This window comes from Trachemys scripta, chromosome 3 (assembly GCF_013100865.1).
Source record: "Trachemys scripta elegans isolate TJP31775 chromosome 3, CAS_Tse_1.0, whole genome shotgun sequence".
Taxonomy (NCBI): Eukaryota; Metazoa; Chordata; order Testudines; family Emydidae; genus Trachemys; species Trachemys scripta.
The window spans coordinates 143,831,562-143,848,188 of NC_048300.1; the positions used below are offsets into that span (position 1 = coordinate 143,831,562).

Here is a 16,627-nt window from a genome sequence, read left to right on the forward strand (position 1 = left end):
ACGCTTCAATCTCCCTAGCCACTCGATTACAGACCTAAAAGTCGCAATATTACAACAAAAAAACTTTTAAAACAGACTCCAACGAGAGACTGCTGAATTGGAATTAATTTGCAAATTGGACACCATTAAATTAGGCTTGAATAAAGACTGGGAGTGGATGGGCCATTACACAAAGTAAAACTATTTCCCCATGCTTATTTTTCTCCCCTACAGTTCCTCACATCATCTTGTCAATTGCTGGAAATGGGCCATTTTCATTACCACTACAAACAGTTCTTTTTCTCTCCTGCTGATAATGACTCATCTTAACTGACCACTCTCCTTATAATGTGTATGGTAACACCCATTGTTTCATGTTCTCTGTGTGTATATATATATCTTCCTACTGTATTTTCCACTGCATGCATCCGATGAAGTGGGCTGTAGCCCACAAAAATTTATGCTCAAATAAATTTGTTAGTCTCTAAGGTGCCACAAGTACTCCTGTTCTTTTTGTGGATACAGACTAACACGGCTGCTACTCTGAAACCTGTCATTACTGGAATACTGTGTCCACTTCTGATGTCCAGTCTTTGGAAAGGATGTTGAAAAATTAGAAAGAGTTTAGAAAATGATTAGATGTCTGGTAAAACATGCCTAATAGTGAGACTTAAGAAGCTCAATCTATTTAGTTTATCTATGAAAAGCTTAAGAGGTGACTTGATTATAGTATGTAAGTGCTTACATGGGGGAGATTTCGGATACCAGAAAACTCTTTAATCTAGCAGAAAAAGACATAATGAGATGCACTGGTTGTAAACTGAAACTAGACAAATTCAGACTAAAAAAAGGTACACATTTTTAACAGTGAAGGTAATTAACCACTGGAATAGTTTACGTAGGGATATGGTGAATTATCAATCACTTGAAGTGCTTAAATCAAGAGTACAGATCTTTCTGAAAAATACGCTCTTGCTCATACTGTAGTTTTGGGCTTGATGTAAAAATTGATTGTCCTGGGTTATATGCCATAGGTCAAACTAGATGATCAGTGGTCTCTCTATGACTTTAAAATCTGTGAATTTATGTGCAGTTCCGCTGGTAAAAGAGGCTAAAAACCAGTAAAGGGACGAAGTTAAAATTGTTGGCAGAATGGTAAATATGAATTTCCGAACATCCTATTATGTTTTAAACTGAAGTCCTAATATACTGTCTCTTAAAATATTATGGGTTTCTATTCCTTTTTTAACTACAACTTTTCAATAGTGTTTTTATTACAGCCTTAACTCCAATCTTAACAATCTTGTCTGGGGTTATATTAATATTGTATAAAGGAGTTTACTCTGAATTTGCTTTGTGAAGCAATTTGCTCTTTGCTTGATTTTTAATTCCCTTCCTTCCTTTGTCCCTTCATTCACCAACTCTAGTGAATATTCCAGTGATTACTCGGACTGGACCGCAGATGCAGGAATTAATCTGCAGCCACCAAAGAAAATTCCTAAACTTAAAACCAAGAAAACAGAGAGCAGTTCAGAGGATGAAGAGGGGATTGAAAAACAGAAACAGAAGCAAATTAAAAAGGAAAGGAAAAAAGGGAATGAAGATAAAGATGGACCGACAACATCACCAAAGAAAAGGAAACCCAAAGAGAGAAAAAAAAAGGTTGGGTACATTTTATAGCTTATAGGACACTTATTCCTAGTATTACAAAAGGAAGTAAAAGTCATGAGTAGACTTAAACGAGTTTATGCAAACCCAAAATACTTTCTAATAATTTGAGAACACCTCTTAAATTTTATTTATGCAAATATCCATTATCACAAATGTTAATTGACCATTGTAAAGTTTCCACATAATGTTTTTTCTTTGCCTGAATCGTTTCTGTAATGGTTATTTTTATTATGATCTAAATTTGAGGTGTTTCACCTCTTGAATATATTGGTGTCCCTACAACCAGGAGTATAATCTTTGCTGTGACTGTGACACTTTATGACCACTTTATGGTGCCCAAGAAGATAAAGCAGTGTTACCATCAACTGGGAGTATAGAGGCCTTGTAGGAAGTGGCTTAAGGAGCCTGGGCAAGAAAATAGTATTAAGTGTGGATCCAGATATAAAATGTTGGAGATCAGTCTCAACAGGAGTCTGTGCTAGGGAGTGCAAGATATTAGGTGGCAGTCTCCTTGATCTCCAGCAACCTTGCATTAATTAGAATAAATCAGTTACTATTGCTGATTTATCTAGGTATTTATATCACACTCCTTTTCTTGGCATAAAAGCACCATCTATGATATGATTGTGGATGAGACCTTGACTTTGCATATATTTGGGAAACTAGGCTGGATAACGTTTTAACCAGTTCTTCAAGTGATTGCTCATCTCTATTCCACAGTAGGTGTGCGTGCTCGCCACATGCACCAGTGCTGCAAGTTTTTCCCCTAGCAGTACCCATGGGGGGGAGTGCCCCCGCAACCTCTGGAGTGGCGTCTGCCTGGCACGGTATATGGGGAGCTGCGGGCTCCCCCCACCCTCAGTTCCTTCTTGCCGCCAGTGAAGGTGCGTCGGAACTGCTCTGCTCCAGCTTTGCTATAGCTCATCCCCAGAACTGTTTGTTTGTTCAACATTAGTACCTGTAGTTAGTTAGCTGTTTAGTTAGTCAGTGAGCCTGGGCCCGGGTATGCCCCGCGCCCCAGGGTTTAAGTCGTGCGGCTCTTGTAGGCGTTCTATGCCAAGAAGTGATGCACACGCAGACTGTTTGCGCTGCTTGGGAGTAACCCATATCAGCGAAACGTGCAAGATTTGGAAGTCGTTTAAGCCTTGGACCAAAAGAGAAAGGGACATTAGGCTCCGGGCCATCCTGACGGAGTCGACGCAGACCCCGACCCTGGCACTCTGCTCCGAACCGGTACCTGGCACCACGGCGTCGGTATGTGGTGACCCTCCGGTGCCATCGACAAGCCAGTACCTTTTCCCGTCCATGGGGCATGCCAAGAGGGCCAGGAAGACTCTCTCTTCTCAGCGGCACCGAGGGAAGTCTGGGACAGAGGCTAGGCCCATGTCGGACAGTCCTCGATCCCCACTGGGCCCCAGGCCTAAAACTCAAGTTGAGCGGAGTAGCCCGGCCCCTTCGGGACAGGCCTCTCTGGATGCCGTTCACACCTGAAGCCCTCCAGGCAGCCCGGGATGTCATGTCCATGCCGGTGTCCGGAGCGCTGGCGGTGTCGGTCCTGCACTCCAGAGGCAAGCCGCCGCTGGGATCTCCACAGTCGCCTCCGGCCCGATTCCGGTTTCAGTGGAGGGAATGTTCCCAACACCGATCATGACCCAGCAACCGCTCGAGGCAGAGTCCAGGTGGATCGATGCCAACCAGACTGGCTGTCTGGGTCCTGGCCGGCCGGGACTCATGGCACCGCTCGTCCTCAAGGAGCGAATATCAACGTGACCGTGGGGGGCGTTGCTGTCAGTCCTAGTCTCGGAGAGGGTACTGCAGTCAGTCATGGCACGGTGGTCAACACCGTTATCACTCAGACACCCTTTCCAAGTCTCCACCAAGACATCGCAGCCCCGGGCGTCAATCACCAGCATCTCGCCATCACGGGTCCACCCATCGAGGCCGTTCACGGAGCAGCTATTACCGTCGGTACCGATCCTCCACGTCGAGATCGTGGTCTCGTGGCCATCTTAGAACCCGGCACCGCCACTCCTTCCAGTCCAGAGACAGCAGCAGATCTTACACCAGCCCGGTCTCACACCAGCCCGGTCTCCATTCGTAGCAGTCCTTTGATGGGCCAGGCCACGCAACCCAGACAGCCAGCCCTGCGGGGTGCCACAGCAGGTGCAGTGGCACCGAGTGTAATGGCCAGCCCAATGCTGCCAGTGGGCACCTTGGTCTCCGACGCAGCCCCCGGTGGGAGCTCGCTCGATGGCCAGAGCTTTGGAAGCACCGTCGGCCCCCCTCTCCAGACCCCCGAGAAAGGAGTCAGTCGGACATAACATTCTCGGCACCATGCCCAGAGTCCAACCAGGTGGGGGACCCTCCGGTGCTGGCTGACATCCAGAGCACCGCACCAGCCTCTTCACTCTGCCCGAAGGAGGCGATTGCGGCCCCACCCCCCTCCTTCCTGCAGGAGGACTTCAGGGCCCATCAAGAACTGTTAAAGAGGGTGGCAGCAAGCTTACACCTCCAGGAAGAGGAGATGGAGGAGCCCTCAGATTCCCTGTTTAACGTATTGTCCCCATTGGTACCGGGTAGGGTGGCCTTGCCTCTCCATGAAGGGGTGGCTAATTTTTCAAATGCCCTGTGGCAAACACCGGCCTTATTGGTCCCCATCTCTAAAAAGGTGGAACGCAAGTACTTTATACCCACTAAGCGGCATGAGTACTTGTGTACCCATCCGGCACCCAACTCCCGGGCGGTCGAGTCGGTCAACCACAAGGAATGGCAGGGTCAGCCAGCTCCATCCCCAAAGAACAAAGACTCGGAGACTGGACTCTTTAGGAAGGAAAATTCATTCATCTTCGAGCTTCCAGTTACGAGTAGTGAACCATCGGGTTCTCCTGGGCCGGTACGAATCTGTGGGGCTCTCTGCCTAAGTTTGAGGACTCCCTCCAGAGGCAATAGGAAGGAGTTGAAGGCGCTAGTGGAGGAAGGGGCAGCAGCTGCTAGGGCATCCCTGCAGGCAGCCTCGGATGCTGCAGACACGGCCGCACAATCAGTGGCCTCCGCGGTGTCCATGAGACGGGCGTCATGGCTCCTGTTCTCTGGGCTGTCCAGCGAGGCGCAGTCTTCCATGCAGGATCTCCCATTTGACAGGAAAGCTCTGTTTGCGGAGGAAACAGATACAAGGCTGCTTGGCATGAAAGACTCCCACGCGACCCTCCAGACTCTGGGCCTCTATGTCCTGGCTCCGGCAAAACCTAAGTTCAAGCCACAGCAAACTCCCACCCAGGCCGCCCTCCCGAAGTACGAGGCCACCCATAAGAAGCAGCGGGACTATAAGAGTCGCCCTCGAAGGCAGTCTCGGCCTGCCCCCCCAGCCTGGGTCCTCCAAGGGCAAGCAAGCAGGGAAAAGGCGTTTTTGATGGGACGCTCGGGGCACCCCGCCAGTCCTCATCAGTGATCCACCCCCAATAAAGCTTCCCTTCTCCAATCGGTTGTGTGCTTTCCTCCCGGAACTGGTCGCAGCTAACCTCGGACCGATGGGTCCTCAACACCATCTCCCGAGGTTACACCCTCCCCGCCCAACCATCTGCCGCTCCCGTCCCTCTTGGGGGACTCCTCGTACAAAGTTCTGCTCGACTAGGACTAGGAGCGTTAGAGGCGGTGCCCGAAGAGTTCATGGGTAAGGGGTACTACTCCTGTTATTTCCTTATCCCGAAGGCCAAAGGGGGGCTCAGGCCCATCCTGGACCTCCGAGGTCTGAACCAGTACATGGTGAAGCTCAAGTTCTGCATGGTCTCCCTGTCCTCCATCATCCCCGCCCTGGATCTCGGGGACTGGTACGCTGCCCTCAATCTACAGGACGCGTACTTCCACATCCACATATTCGAGGGGCACAGGCGCTTCCTCCATTTCGTGGTGGGACAGAATCATTACCAATTCACGGTCCTCCCGTTTGATCTGTCCACTGCCCCCAGGGTGTTTACAAAATGCATGTCGGTGGTAGCGGCCTACCTCAGACGGCGGTGGGTCCAGATATTTCCCTATCTGGACGATTGGTTTGTCAAGGGCACCTCCCAGTTGCAGGTGAGGGATCATGTGGCGCTCCTCCTGTCCACGTGCACCGCCTTGAGCCAGTTGATAAACAACATGAAGTCCACGTTAGTCCCGGTCCAACGCATAGAGTTTATTGGGGTGTTCCTGGACGCAGTGTCGGCCAGGGCCTCTCTACCGCCAGACAGATTTGAGACCCTGAAAGGTCTTATCGACTCGGTACAAGGTTCCCGGTGACAACTACCAGGGTTTGCCTCTTGGGTCACATGTCAGCATGCACGTACATGGTCTGTCATGCCAGACTCAGGATGAGGCCCCTCCAGCTCTGGTTGGCATCAAAGTTCTCCCAGGCCACGGACAGGATGGACAAGGTCCTCACCATGCTGGACTCTATTATCGCCTCCCTACAGTGGTGTTCCGCCCCAAACAGCACACTCCAAGGTGTCCCATTCAGGGACAGGGCCTCATCATTGGAGCTAGTGTCCGCTGCGTCGGACCAGGGTTGGGGACCCATGTGGGGAACTTTCAGACCCAAGGCCTGTGGTCAGCTCAAGACCTGACTCTACATATAAACGTCAAGGAGCTCAGGTTGGTGCAGCTGGCGTGTATGGCCTTCCGCGCGCACCTGGAGGGCAAGGTAGTCAGGTCCTCATGGACAACACAGCCTCAATGTTCTACATCAACAGGCAAGGTGGCGCCCAATCCTCTGCCGTGAAGGCCTTCCACCTACCGGGCACCCGGAACGAGAGGGCGGATCACTTGAGCAGGGAATTTTCCTCGCAACATGAGTGGTCCCTCCACCTGGAAGTGGCCCACCGGCTCTTCCGAAGGTGGGGAACTCCCCAAGTGGACCTATTCGCAACTTGGCAGAACCAGCAATGCCCCTGGTTCTGCTCCGGGGGGCTTTGGGAGGGGTGCTATCTCCGATGCCTTTCTCCTGTCCTGGTCAGGCCGGCTTCTCTACACCTTTCCCCCGTTCCCTCTAATCAGCAGGATCCTGGAGAAGATAAAGTTGGACAAGGCCCAGATCCTCCTGATTGCCCCAGCGTGGCCCAGGCAGCATTGGTATGGGACCCTCTCAGGCCTGGCGGTAGCTCCGCCGTGGCCGTTGCTCTCAGGACCAGGGCTGCCTCCTCCATCCCAACCTAGCGGCTCCTGATCTCACGGTGTGGCTGCTCAGTGGTTAGGTGGAGGGGATAGGACGAGCTCAGAGCAGGTTCAGCACGTCCTCCTCGAAAGTAGATGGCCCTCCACTCTCCACACAGTGGGACCTAAACCTGGTGTTGGCTCATCTCACGGGGCCCCCGTTTGAACCACTGGCCACGTGCTCCTGGTCTCACCTCTCGTGGAAGGTGGCCTTCCTGGTTGCAATCACGTCAGCCAGGCGAGTTTCGGAGCTCAGGGCGCTGACCTCCGAGCCACCATACACGGTCTTTCACAAGGACAAAGTCCAGCTCCGCCCACACCCTGTGTTCCTCCTGAAGGTGGTCTCCGCCTACCACATGGGTCAGGATATTTTTCTACCGATCCTCTGCCCCAAGCCTCGTGCATCCAGTGAGGAGTGCCGTCTCCACATGCTCGATGTGTGGTGGGCTCTGGCTTTCTACCTCGAGTGGGCTAAGCCGTTCAGAAAGGCCTTGCAACTGTTCATCGCCTTGGCTGAGCGCGCGAGGGACCAGCCGATTTCTACTCAGCGGCTTTCCAGTTGGATCACTTCGTGCATCCATTCCTGTTATGAGCTGGCGGGTGTACTCCCACCACCCATTGTGCGGGCACACTCGAGCCGGGCGCAGGCCTTCGTGGCCAACGTCCCCATCCAGGACATTTGTAGGGCCGCCACGTGGTCTTTGTTTCACACGTTCACTTCGCACTATGAGATCGTCCCCCAGACCAGGGATGACACCAGGTTCGGCAGGGCTGTCCTCCATCCTGGGAACTTGTGAACTCCTACCCACCTCCAACAGATATAGCTTGGAATCACCTATTGTAGAATACACATGAGCAGTCACTCGAAGAAGAAAAGACAGTTTACCTTTTCCGTAACTGGTGTTCTTCAAGATGTGTTGCTCATGTCTATTCCACATCCCACCCTCCTTCCCCTCTATCGGAGTTGTCTGGCAAGAAGGAACTGAGGGTGGGGGGAGCACTCAGCTCCCCTTATACTGCGCCAGGCAGGCACCACTCCAGGGGTTGCGGGGGCGCTTCCCCACTACAGGTATGGCTAGGGGAAAAACTTCCAGCACCAGTGCATGTGGCGAGCACGCACACCTATTGTGGAATAGACATGAGCAACACATCTCGAAGAACACCAGTTATGGAAAAGGTAACTGTCTTTTATCTCCTGTTGGGTACTCAGTTCAGTATGAATCAAAGGAGGGATAGAGAGATATAGCCACATTAGTTACATATGGCTGGATGCAGGAGAGCTTCCATTCCAAAAGTATGTCCATCTGGTGTGTGACTCTTGGATGGAGTTAAGATAGGACTTGTGTTCCTGTATAAATTACCCCATTGCATCTCTGAGTTCTTCATTGAGCTGACCAAGTTCCTCTCTACAGGGATGGTGGAGTTGTCAGAATGTTTTTTCTTGATGACTAGTCTTCATATGGATAATGACTTTTCTCTGTTAGTGCAAGATTTCAGGACTTCTATGATTATGGGACTCTTAAGTGGCTTCTGGCATACATATGGCTGATCACCTTCTGGATCTCCGTTTTGAGCTGAGATTAAAGCAGGGGAGTAATGGCTATACATTTGTCATAGACTAAACATTCTTCCATTTTGGGGCAAAGGGCATGTTTTATAGGTCATTCTTTAAATGTTAAGGGAATCAGTTCAGCTCTCTGATTGGAGAGTACACTAAATAAGAGAGAACACTACACTGAGGGTTTGGTATAACACTGTAATTGTTTTTTGTCCTCAGCTATTGGTTCAGTGGCCCTTTCCTCACCCTCTTTCCTGGCTTCATTCTCACAAGTTACCATGATGTATAGAAAATCTGTTACAAACGAAAAGGGCAAAGGACTAGTAGTGAGTGCTATTGTTCTGAATGTACTGTGGTATAAAAGTATTTCTAATATTGCATCACAATTGTTCAGGAGATGAGGAAATCCTCATTTCCACTGTAGTTTCTGTGAAGTTAAAGTTACAGGTCAATGGAACTGTTGCAGGGGGGAGCAGACTTGTTAATTCAGCTGATGTCATCTTGGTTACAGAATCAAGCATTTTGCACTGTGAGGATTTTCACATTGGTTAGAAAATATCACTTAGACAACTCAGTCAGTATCTGCATTGGAATCATACATATCAAGTTGGGGATGAGGGACAAATGAAACTATTCTTCTCTGCTTGAATTTCAGATACTATAGTTTGAGATTCTGTTGACTGTTGAGTCCAAAACCCAGGTTATCGACTGATATTTCTTGTCTGATGCAGGCTAGTAAAAGGTGGAATGAATTATGATGCCCATTATTGGAGGAGATTGTCAGTGTCTCGTTGGAGGGGAAAGAGCTAGCATCTCTTACAGAAGCTAATGTTAGAATCATTTTTAAGAAACCATCTCCCAACATGGCCAGTCTCTCCAATTATTTTCCTGTCTCATATCTCCCTTTTAAGAAGAGAAAGGATTGTTAAGGATACATGGATGATTTCACTGTTTGCTTTATCTTTGCTGATTGTTCAATTATATTAATCCATGTAGATTGGGGCAGATTAATCCAGGCAGATTCGTAGGCATGTTGACCTGCCTTTGATACTGTTTACTGCACGTTGTGAAACCTAGCAGCAGTAGATGGAGTTGCTTGAGTGGATCTAATACTCGGTTTTGAGGTCTCAGAAGGTAGTATTCGTCATCTGACCCAAGAGCTCTCTCATACTTTGTGTGGGTCTGTCTGTCTGTCTGCCTGTCTCTCTCTCTCTCTCTCTCTCTCTCTCTTCCTCCATTGTGAGTGGAGACCCTTACAAGGAATTGAGTAGGTGGAGTGCACAGTGCTGCTTTCTATACAGAAGAAACAAAACTCTGTCTCCATTTTATCAGATCAGGTTATTGAACTGTGATTTACCCAGTCTAGATAAAATTTGGAGCTTGGATGAGAACTAACTTGGCTAAGACGTGACCCAAATAACACAATGAGGGTACATCTCTGTGGCATAGCAGCAAGTCTCAGAGCCTAGGCCTACAGACTTGGGCTTGACCTATGGCACCAAAAATAGCTATGTAGCAGTCCACCCCTCTAGGCTTTGGAGCCCAAGCCTGAGTCTGAACCTCTACTATTTTAAGTGCTGTATCACGAACCTGAGTCTGTAGAGCCAGGTTCTGGGACTCTCTGCCACAGGTTTCTGCTTGCCATGTAGACATATGCAGAGAAACTAAAATCTGTACTTGTGCATGTATAGTTTATTCAAGAAGTGACTAACAGCAGGGCATATTTATTGAGGTGTCCTAACCTCTGGAATTTACTCCAGTTTTCATCTTTTGTTTCACAAAGCCTGGATTTGTTAACTCTCAGAACCTGCTGCAAGACCTATATTTTCTCTCAAACTTTCTCTGTGTGGGTTAGAGTAAACTGGATTAAATTTTCATATTTGACACTAGGTTGAAAGAATCCTTATGTGAATATTGTTCTAATGCATGTGTTACTATAAATAACTTCAAGTGCATGGGCTTTATCAGATAAGTGCTTTTTTGAAAATTAAAATAGACAGAAATTCTTCAATTATGGTCAGTATGTATCTTAATCTGGATGCACATGCACCTTGTGCATGTTCGACGGGATTTTTTTTAATGTATTTTTTTTATTGAATAGCAACGTCCATTGAGGCCACATAATCACCCTATGTTGCCTTTTGCTCTCGTATGAGGGCAAAAATGGCAGGGCACCTATGACCTTCCCTCAGTTCTGTCTTGCTGTCCTTGGCATCAAGAAGGAATCTAGCCTGGCGTCCAACCCTCTAGACTTAGCTTCAGCAAAATATCTCATAATCTTATTCAGACCTTCTGTGGTTCTTCAGTACCACATTTATTCTTTTATTTTTATTACCTTAGTCTGTTGTAGGGCTTGTCAGGCTGAAAGCTGTTTGCAGACTCCCCTGAACAATGCTCCCTCTCATGTACAGACCCTAGTAAACAGGTACTTGTAATAGTGGGCTCAAAACCCACAGGCTTCAACCTTATCCATCTTATGATGGGCTAATTACATTACAAGACATACATAGCAGATTCCTGTTCTGCTTGGAAGAGTCTTGCCTCCTAAGCAGATTCTTGGTCTGCTACTCTTTCTCTGCAAGAACCCAGAAGAAGAGGGATATGAGGCTGAAGCTCCACCTTCTGGAGAAGTCTATGAGAGTGGCATCTGATCCAGAAGAGCCGAGCTTGAAGACCTCTGCAGAGGAAGTGGCACAGAAGCCACACCCAGTGTTGACATCAACATTGAAACCGTTGACAGCCCCGATGTTAAAGCAGGGTGCTAAAAACACTGGGACAAGAGCTCAAGAAGTTACCCCGGCACCTCCTGAGGCTATTGTGGGGACCATCTTATCAGGCCTTGGAGCTGGTCCCAACCTTTGCAGAAGAGGAGGAGGTCCTCCTCTCCTGCAGCTTCACTAGCAAAACCTCAATTTCTGAAATACAGAGAGGAACAAGATCCACAGGCCAAAGATCCCTCTCACTGCTAGGTTTCAAAACTGTGTGGTAAACAGCATCAAAGGCAGGTCAATATACATAAGAATCTGCCAGGATGCAATAATTGATCAATATCATCTAACAATCAGCATCCAACCACAGATGAGACTGTAATCTCCACCCGAATACCAGCACTGGAAAATGTCAGGGCCTATCAAGAGCTGCTGGTGAAGATTGCGGACACCTGGGACATTGAGCCTCTGGTCATCTGTGAGAAGACTCACAAGCTATTTAAAGTTTTCTCAGCCATTGGTCTCTCCAGGATTGCTCCTCCCCATAAATGTAGACCTCCTAGATCTGGCAAGAACTTTTGTGGCAAACACAAACCACTATAAGACCCACAAAGCATGCTGAAAAACGGTACCAGGGTGGATTTGATTTAAATCAAATTGATTTAAATCACTAGTCAGGAAGACTCGATTTAGTCATGGATTTCTACATAAAAGTGCATTCTTGTTGGTTGTTATAACCTTAATACATAATCTTCACAACTCAGAGATAGATGTAGGTTTCATTTTTAGAAGGAACACACTATACATTTTTAAGTGATTTATTTTGAAAACTTTTCAGATTAGTTTTACAGCTATATGAGAAAATGAATGATTGTTCGGTTATTTCATTTACCAAAGCAATTGAAGCAGATATTTATGAAGTCATTGGGAGGTGAACTATCTCCAATTCAACAGGTTAATCATTAATATTTGGAGGATTTTCTTGCCATGCTGTATTAGGAGGAGAACATCGCCAGACAGACATTTAAATTGTTTTATTTAACTAAAACAACAACGTTATATATTCTGCATTTTTTTTCCAACAGCAAACATAATATTTTAACAAAACAAGGATATGAATTTTTGAATTTAGTTAAATATTCAGGTGTTTTAAAATCAGGTTTGTTTTTGTTAAAATTGTTTTTAACTAAAATAGTTAAATGAAATATTTAAAAAAAAACCACAAAAATTAAATCGACTATGTCAGCAAGGTCAACATGAGAAATTTAAAATATTGGCTTCTGCAGCTAACTCAATCGTCTTCACCTTCATTTTTCTGTTTGTTCATAATCTGGAAAAGAAAACCAAGCTTTCCTGCTTTTTCAGATCCCAAACAATTTCTCAATTTGGAACGAATTAGTCCAAAGGAAGAAAATATTCTTTCTACACTGGCAGAAGAAGCTACTGCTGTTAAATGTCAGATTATCACTTCAACAGTCTCAGTATCCAAGTGCTCAAGTGACTTCCACCAATTCACAAGTGTGACTTTCTTTAAAACATCGTCAGCAAACATATATTTTTTGAGTGGTTCACACTTAGCTCTGAAGTTTATTATAGTTAGCATTATGGAGGGATGATTGCTGGAAGTCTGTGTCATAGCCAGCTCCTCTTCTTCAGCAGTTAAGGTTTGACCCTGGTACCAAGTATTGAGAATATTTGCAAGAAAATGAGCTGGAGATAGTGCTTGTCCCATTCGTTTTTTTAATGCTTGTAATTTAACTCTGTCATTGCATATTTCTCTTTTTAAGATCTCACTCAGTTCCTTCCAAATTTCAACACCATCAGCAATAAAACAGCGATTTCCCTGCATTTTGTTCAAGGCTACAGAAATAGGCTTCAGGGTACTAAGCATGTGTTCAACATTTCTTTTAAGCCCAATGTTGAGAACTTTGTAACAGTGCCATCTATTTTTACACAATTTTGTTCACAAACTGTCATCAGATTAGGCCAGTTCTTGATATAGTGCTCAAAACAGTCCACTACTGAGTGCCATCAGATGTGTTATGGGAGAGTTAGCTTGGTTCCTCCCACTTTTTTCAGAGCAGCTGCTGCAAAGTGGTTGTTACAGAAGTATTTTGCAATTTCAAGAACATTAGCCTTTATTTCTGGAACACTGACGTCTTTGGCTAGGAGGTGCATCAAATGAGCAGTAGAACCATATGTTATTAGCTTGGGACTCTCTTATAAATAATTTCTTCTCATCTTGGATACATTTGCAACATTGTCTGTGACCAAGCTGCGTACTAGACATTTGATTTTTTTTTTTCACAGTTTGTTATAGCTTTTACTGCTGCTACTTGTAAGTATTCTGCTGTGTGTGCATTTCGTGATGTATCAATTGTGTCTGTAAGGAAGACATTCCCTTCTTCTGTTGTCACACAAGCACGTACAACAGGATCATTGTGATATTGCTCCACTCATGAAGACTCAGGTTAACAATTTTACCCCCTAGACCTTTTGCACACTGCTCAATTTCTCTTTCATACACTTTGTCCAGCAATTTGCCTGCGACATCTGCTCTGTTGGGTGGACTGTATCCTGGTCGTAATGACTGAACTATGTTAATGAAGTGTGTGTTCTCAATCATACAGAAAGGAGAGTTTGTTGCATAAACAAACCAGGCAATTTTTTCATCAATTACCTCTTTTTGTAATCTGCTGGTTCTTATCACAAATTTATCTATCATTGTTTCTGGATGATGGAGATTTTTTTTCCTTTTGCTACAGGTGATATACTGTGGCTATTTGACATACATGAAGTGACTGAAACACTATCATTGGCAGTTTATGAAACTATAGAAAATGATGGTGATCTTGAAGGTGGATAGTCTTCAGAATCCTGTATGTTGAGGATGGATTCGCCTAAACAAAATAAATCAATGCAGTTATTTAATTATTATTACCACCATACTGCTCATTTAGTATTACTCATTGCATTCACTGAGACTCAGTGCTACTTTAAAGGTGAAATTGTAAAAGGAAGATCTGCCTATTTCAGCTATTAATTTTTTTATCACAGTTGCATCTAAAATGATAGTACCATAGAGTAACAACTATATTTTTTGCTCAAACATAGTCCAGAAGGAAAACAGGCAGTCCTTAAGAAAGAAGTATGAAATAAAAAAGTTTACCAACCTGAAGATCCTGCATGTTCAGACGTTCCTTTCATCATCTTCAACGCAGTTTCCTCCTGAGAAGGACCACTTCCATTGATGTTGTTTCATTTGGGCAACCAGGCCTTGCATTTCTGTGTTGCACTGTTTGTCTTTTGCACGCATGCCTGTCTTACCCACAGGTAGAGGAACTTCATTAAAATATTCCCAAAACGTGTCTCTTTTACGGCCTGCTGCCATTACAGGTTTTCCCTTCTAGTGAGAGAATGGTATGGTAGATCTCAAATCAATGAAGGCTACACTCAGAAAGACCCCAAGACTTCTGGAATATGCTGCTCAAACAGTTTCATTTTTGTTTCTACTGCCTGTCCCTCCCTTCTCACATTTATCTCCAGACTTCTTCTCCTTGTCCGGATCTATTCTGCCCACAACAATCTTCTAGTCATTGAACTTTTTGAAACTTTGCACTTTTAGAGAGTGGTAAGGGATTGACTCTGTGTACACAAATTTGCAGAGGGACAATAGGGGTGAGGTCTGTTATTTCTCACCTCTGTTTGTTTGTTTAATTATTTATTTATTTATTTATTTTAAAACCATTTTTGTTGTTGTTAAGCATGTTATCTCTGGAGACACAAATCCACAGTTTGAGAACTGCAAAACTAAGCATCTCTGATGGTATCTTCTAGACTGAGCACTGAGTCCCATTGGGTAGATAGAAAGATTAACCCAAATAATCTATACAGAAGCCCCTGGAACTCCATAAGATTGGGTCCCTAATCCATGAACTATTGGAACTCATTTACAAAAATTTTCTTAAACTTTACATGAATATATTGTCTTATATTATAGAATTAGAATTTATAATCTCTATTCCATGATGAGATATCGTTGAGCTATAATGTATCTTAATTAAAACTATCTTTAGATAGGTTTTTCCTCAAAAATAATTTTATCAAAAAAATCTGATTTAAATTAAAAAAAAATCGATTTTTTTTTTTAAATCATTGATTTTTATCCACCCTGCCAGGTATCCCTCTCAGGATTCAACCACTTTTAACACCCATCCCAACTCTGGCTCCCTGCTGGTCTTGGTTGTCCAGGAGACATTGAGATCCACCTAGAACATACCAAAGGACAAGGATCGCAAACACTTAGATATGTTTGGAAGAAATGCGTTGCTACAATTGAGGGTGGTCAAGTGCCAGGCATTTCTAGCCAAATGCAACTTTTTAACATGGGACAAGATTACATCTTTCCTGGCCAACCTCCATCATGAAAGCAGAGAGGAGCTGAAAGACATTATAATAGCAGGCCAACTTGTGGTCTACAGGTAATGAACACCTCTGACATCACTGGCAGGTCTATGGCCACTGCAGTGACCATGCAGAGAATGGCATGACTCCAAACCTCGTGTATCCCTCATAGGCACAAGCCATGGTTTAGGACTTGCCCTTTTAGTGCTTGAAGCTGTTCAGCGAACAAACTGATAGTTCCTTACACTTGCTGAAAGATTCCAAAGCAACTACACTTTCTGGAAATCTACATTCCCCCACCCTATTGAAAGGCATCAACCAGTCTTCAACCATCGCACCAGCAGAGAGTGCATTCTGTATCTTAACACAGACACATGGAGTACCTGTGTTACAACATGGGGCATCAGCTCTCCTCCACCTCGGCCGCACTCTGCCATAATGACCTGTCAGCATAATGGAGAGGATGGTCGAGAGCTGCATAAGAACCAGTCCACAGAGCATTACCTTGGAAAGCTGCCTTGCCCCTCTACTGGACATGGTCTTGTTAGAACATCAGACAGATGGGTGCTGGAGATCACAGCCCATGGCTACCGTATCCAATCCTGTTTGTCTGCCCCTTACCCACTCCCTTTCCTTGTCCCTCTTCAAGGACCCTTCTCATGAGAGCCTATTGCAAATTTAAGTGACCTCATGGCTTTGTCTAGGAGCCATAGTGGAAGTTCCTATAACTAGGCTGCTGGTGTACTGAGACCACAGCTTATTGTGCTGACCCATACTGAACCCTCATTGGGCTTATTGTTTCCTTGTACTCACTTGTCATTCTGTGTATTGGTCTGCTGTCTCTTTGACTGAGAGCTGTTTCAGGCAGGGCCTGTCCTTTTTTTGTTCTGCACTTGCAGAGCACTGTAGGGTCCTGGTCCATGACTGGGGCTTTTAAATGCTACGATAACACTGCTCTACAGCCAAAATGCTTCTGAAATAAATGTAGTCAAACTTTACTAATTCTGGGTCACTGAGAACGAAAATGATGCTTAAAATTGTTGATTGGCTCTAGTTTTCAAGATATGCTATTGGGTCAGTATATACGACCCTTGACTTGGGAATGGCGGAGGATAAGTTA

The 16,627-nt window shown here is 45.5% G+C and overlaps 1 protein-coding gene across 2 annotated transcripts in view; it reads left to right on the forward strand.

The window, feature by feature from the left end:
• Window positions 1-16,627, forward strand: part of PHIP (pleckstrin homology domain interacting protein) — a 339,129-nt gene that overhangs the window by 253,064 nt on the left and 69,438 nt on the right. For both annotated transcript variants that reach the window (XM_034766155.1, XM_034766156.1), the window contains exon 23: window positions 1,407-1,641. In XM_034766155.1, coding sequence (XP_034622046.1) covers window positions 1,407-1,641 — 235 coding nt within the window. The remainder of the gene's footprint in view (window positions 1-1,406; window positions 1,642-16,627) is intronic.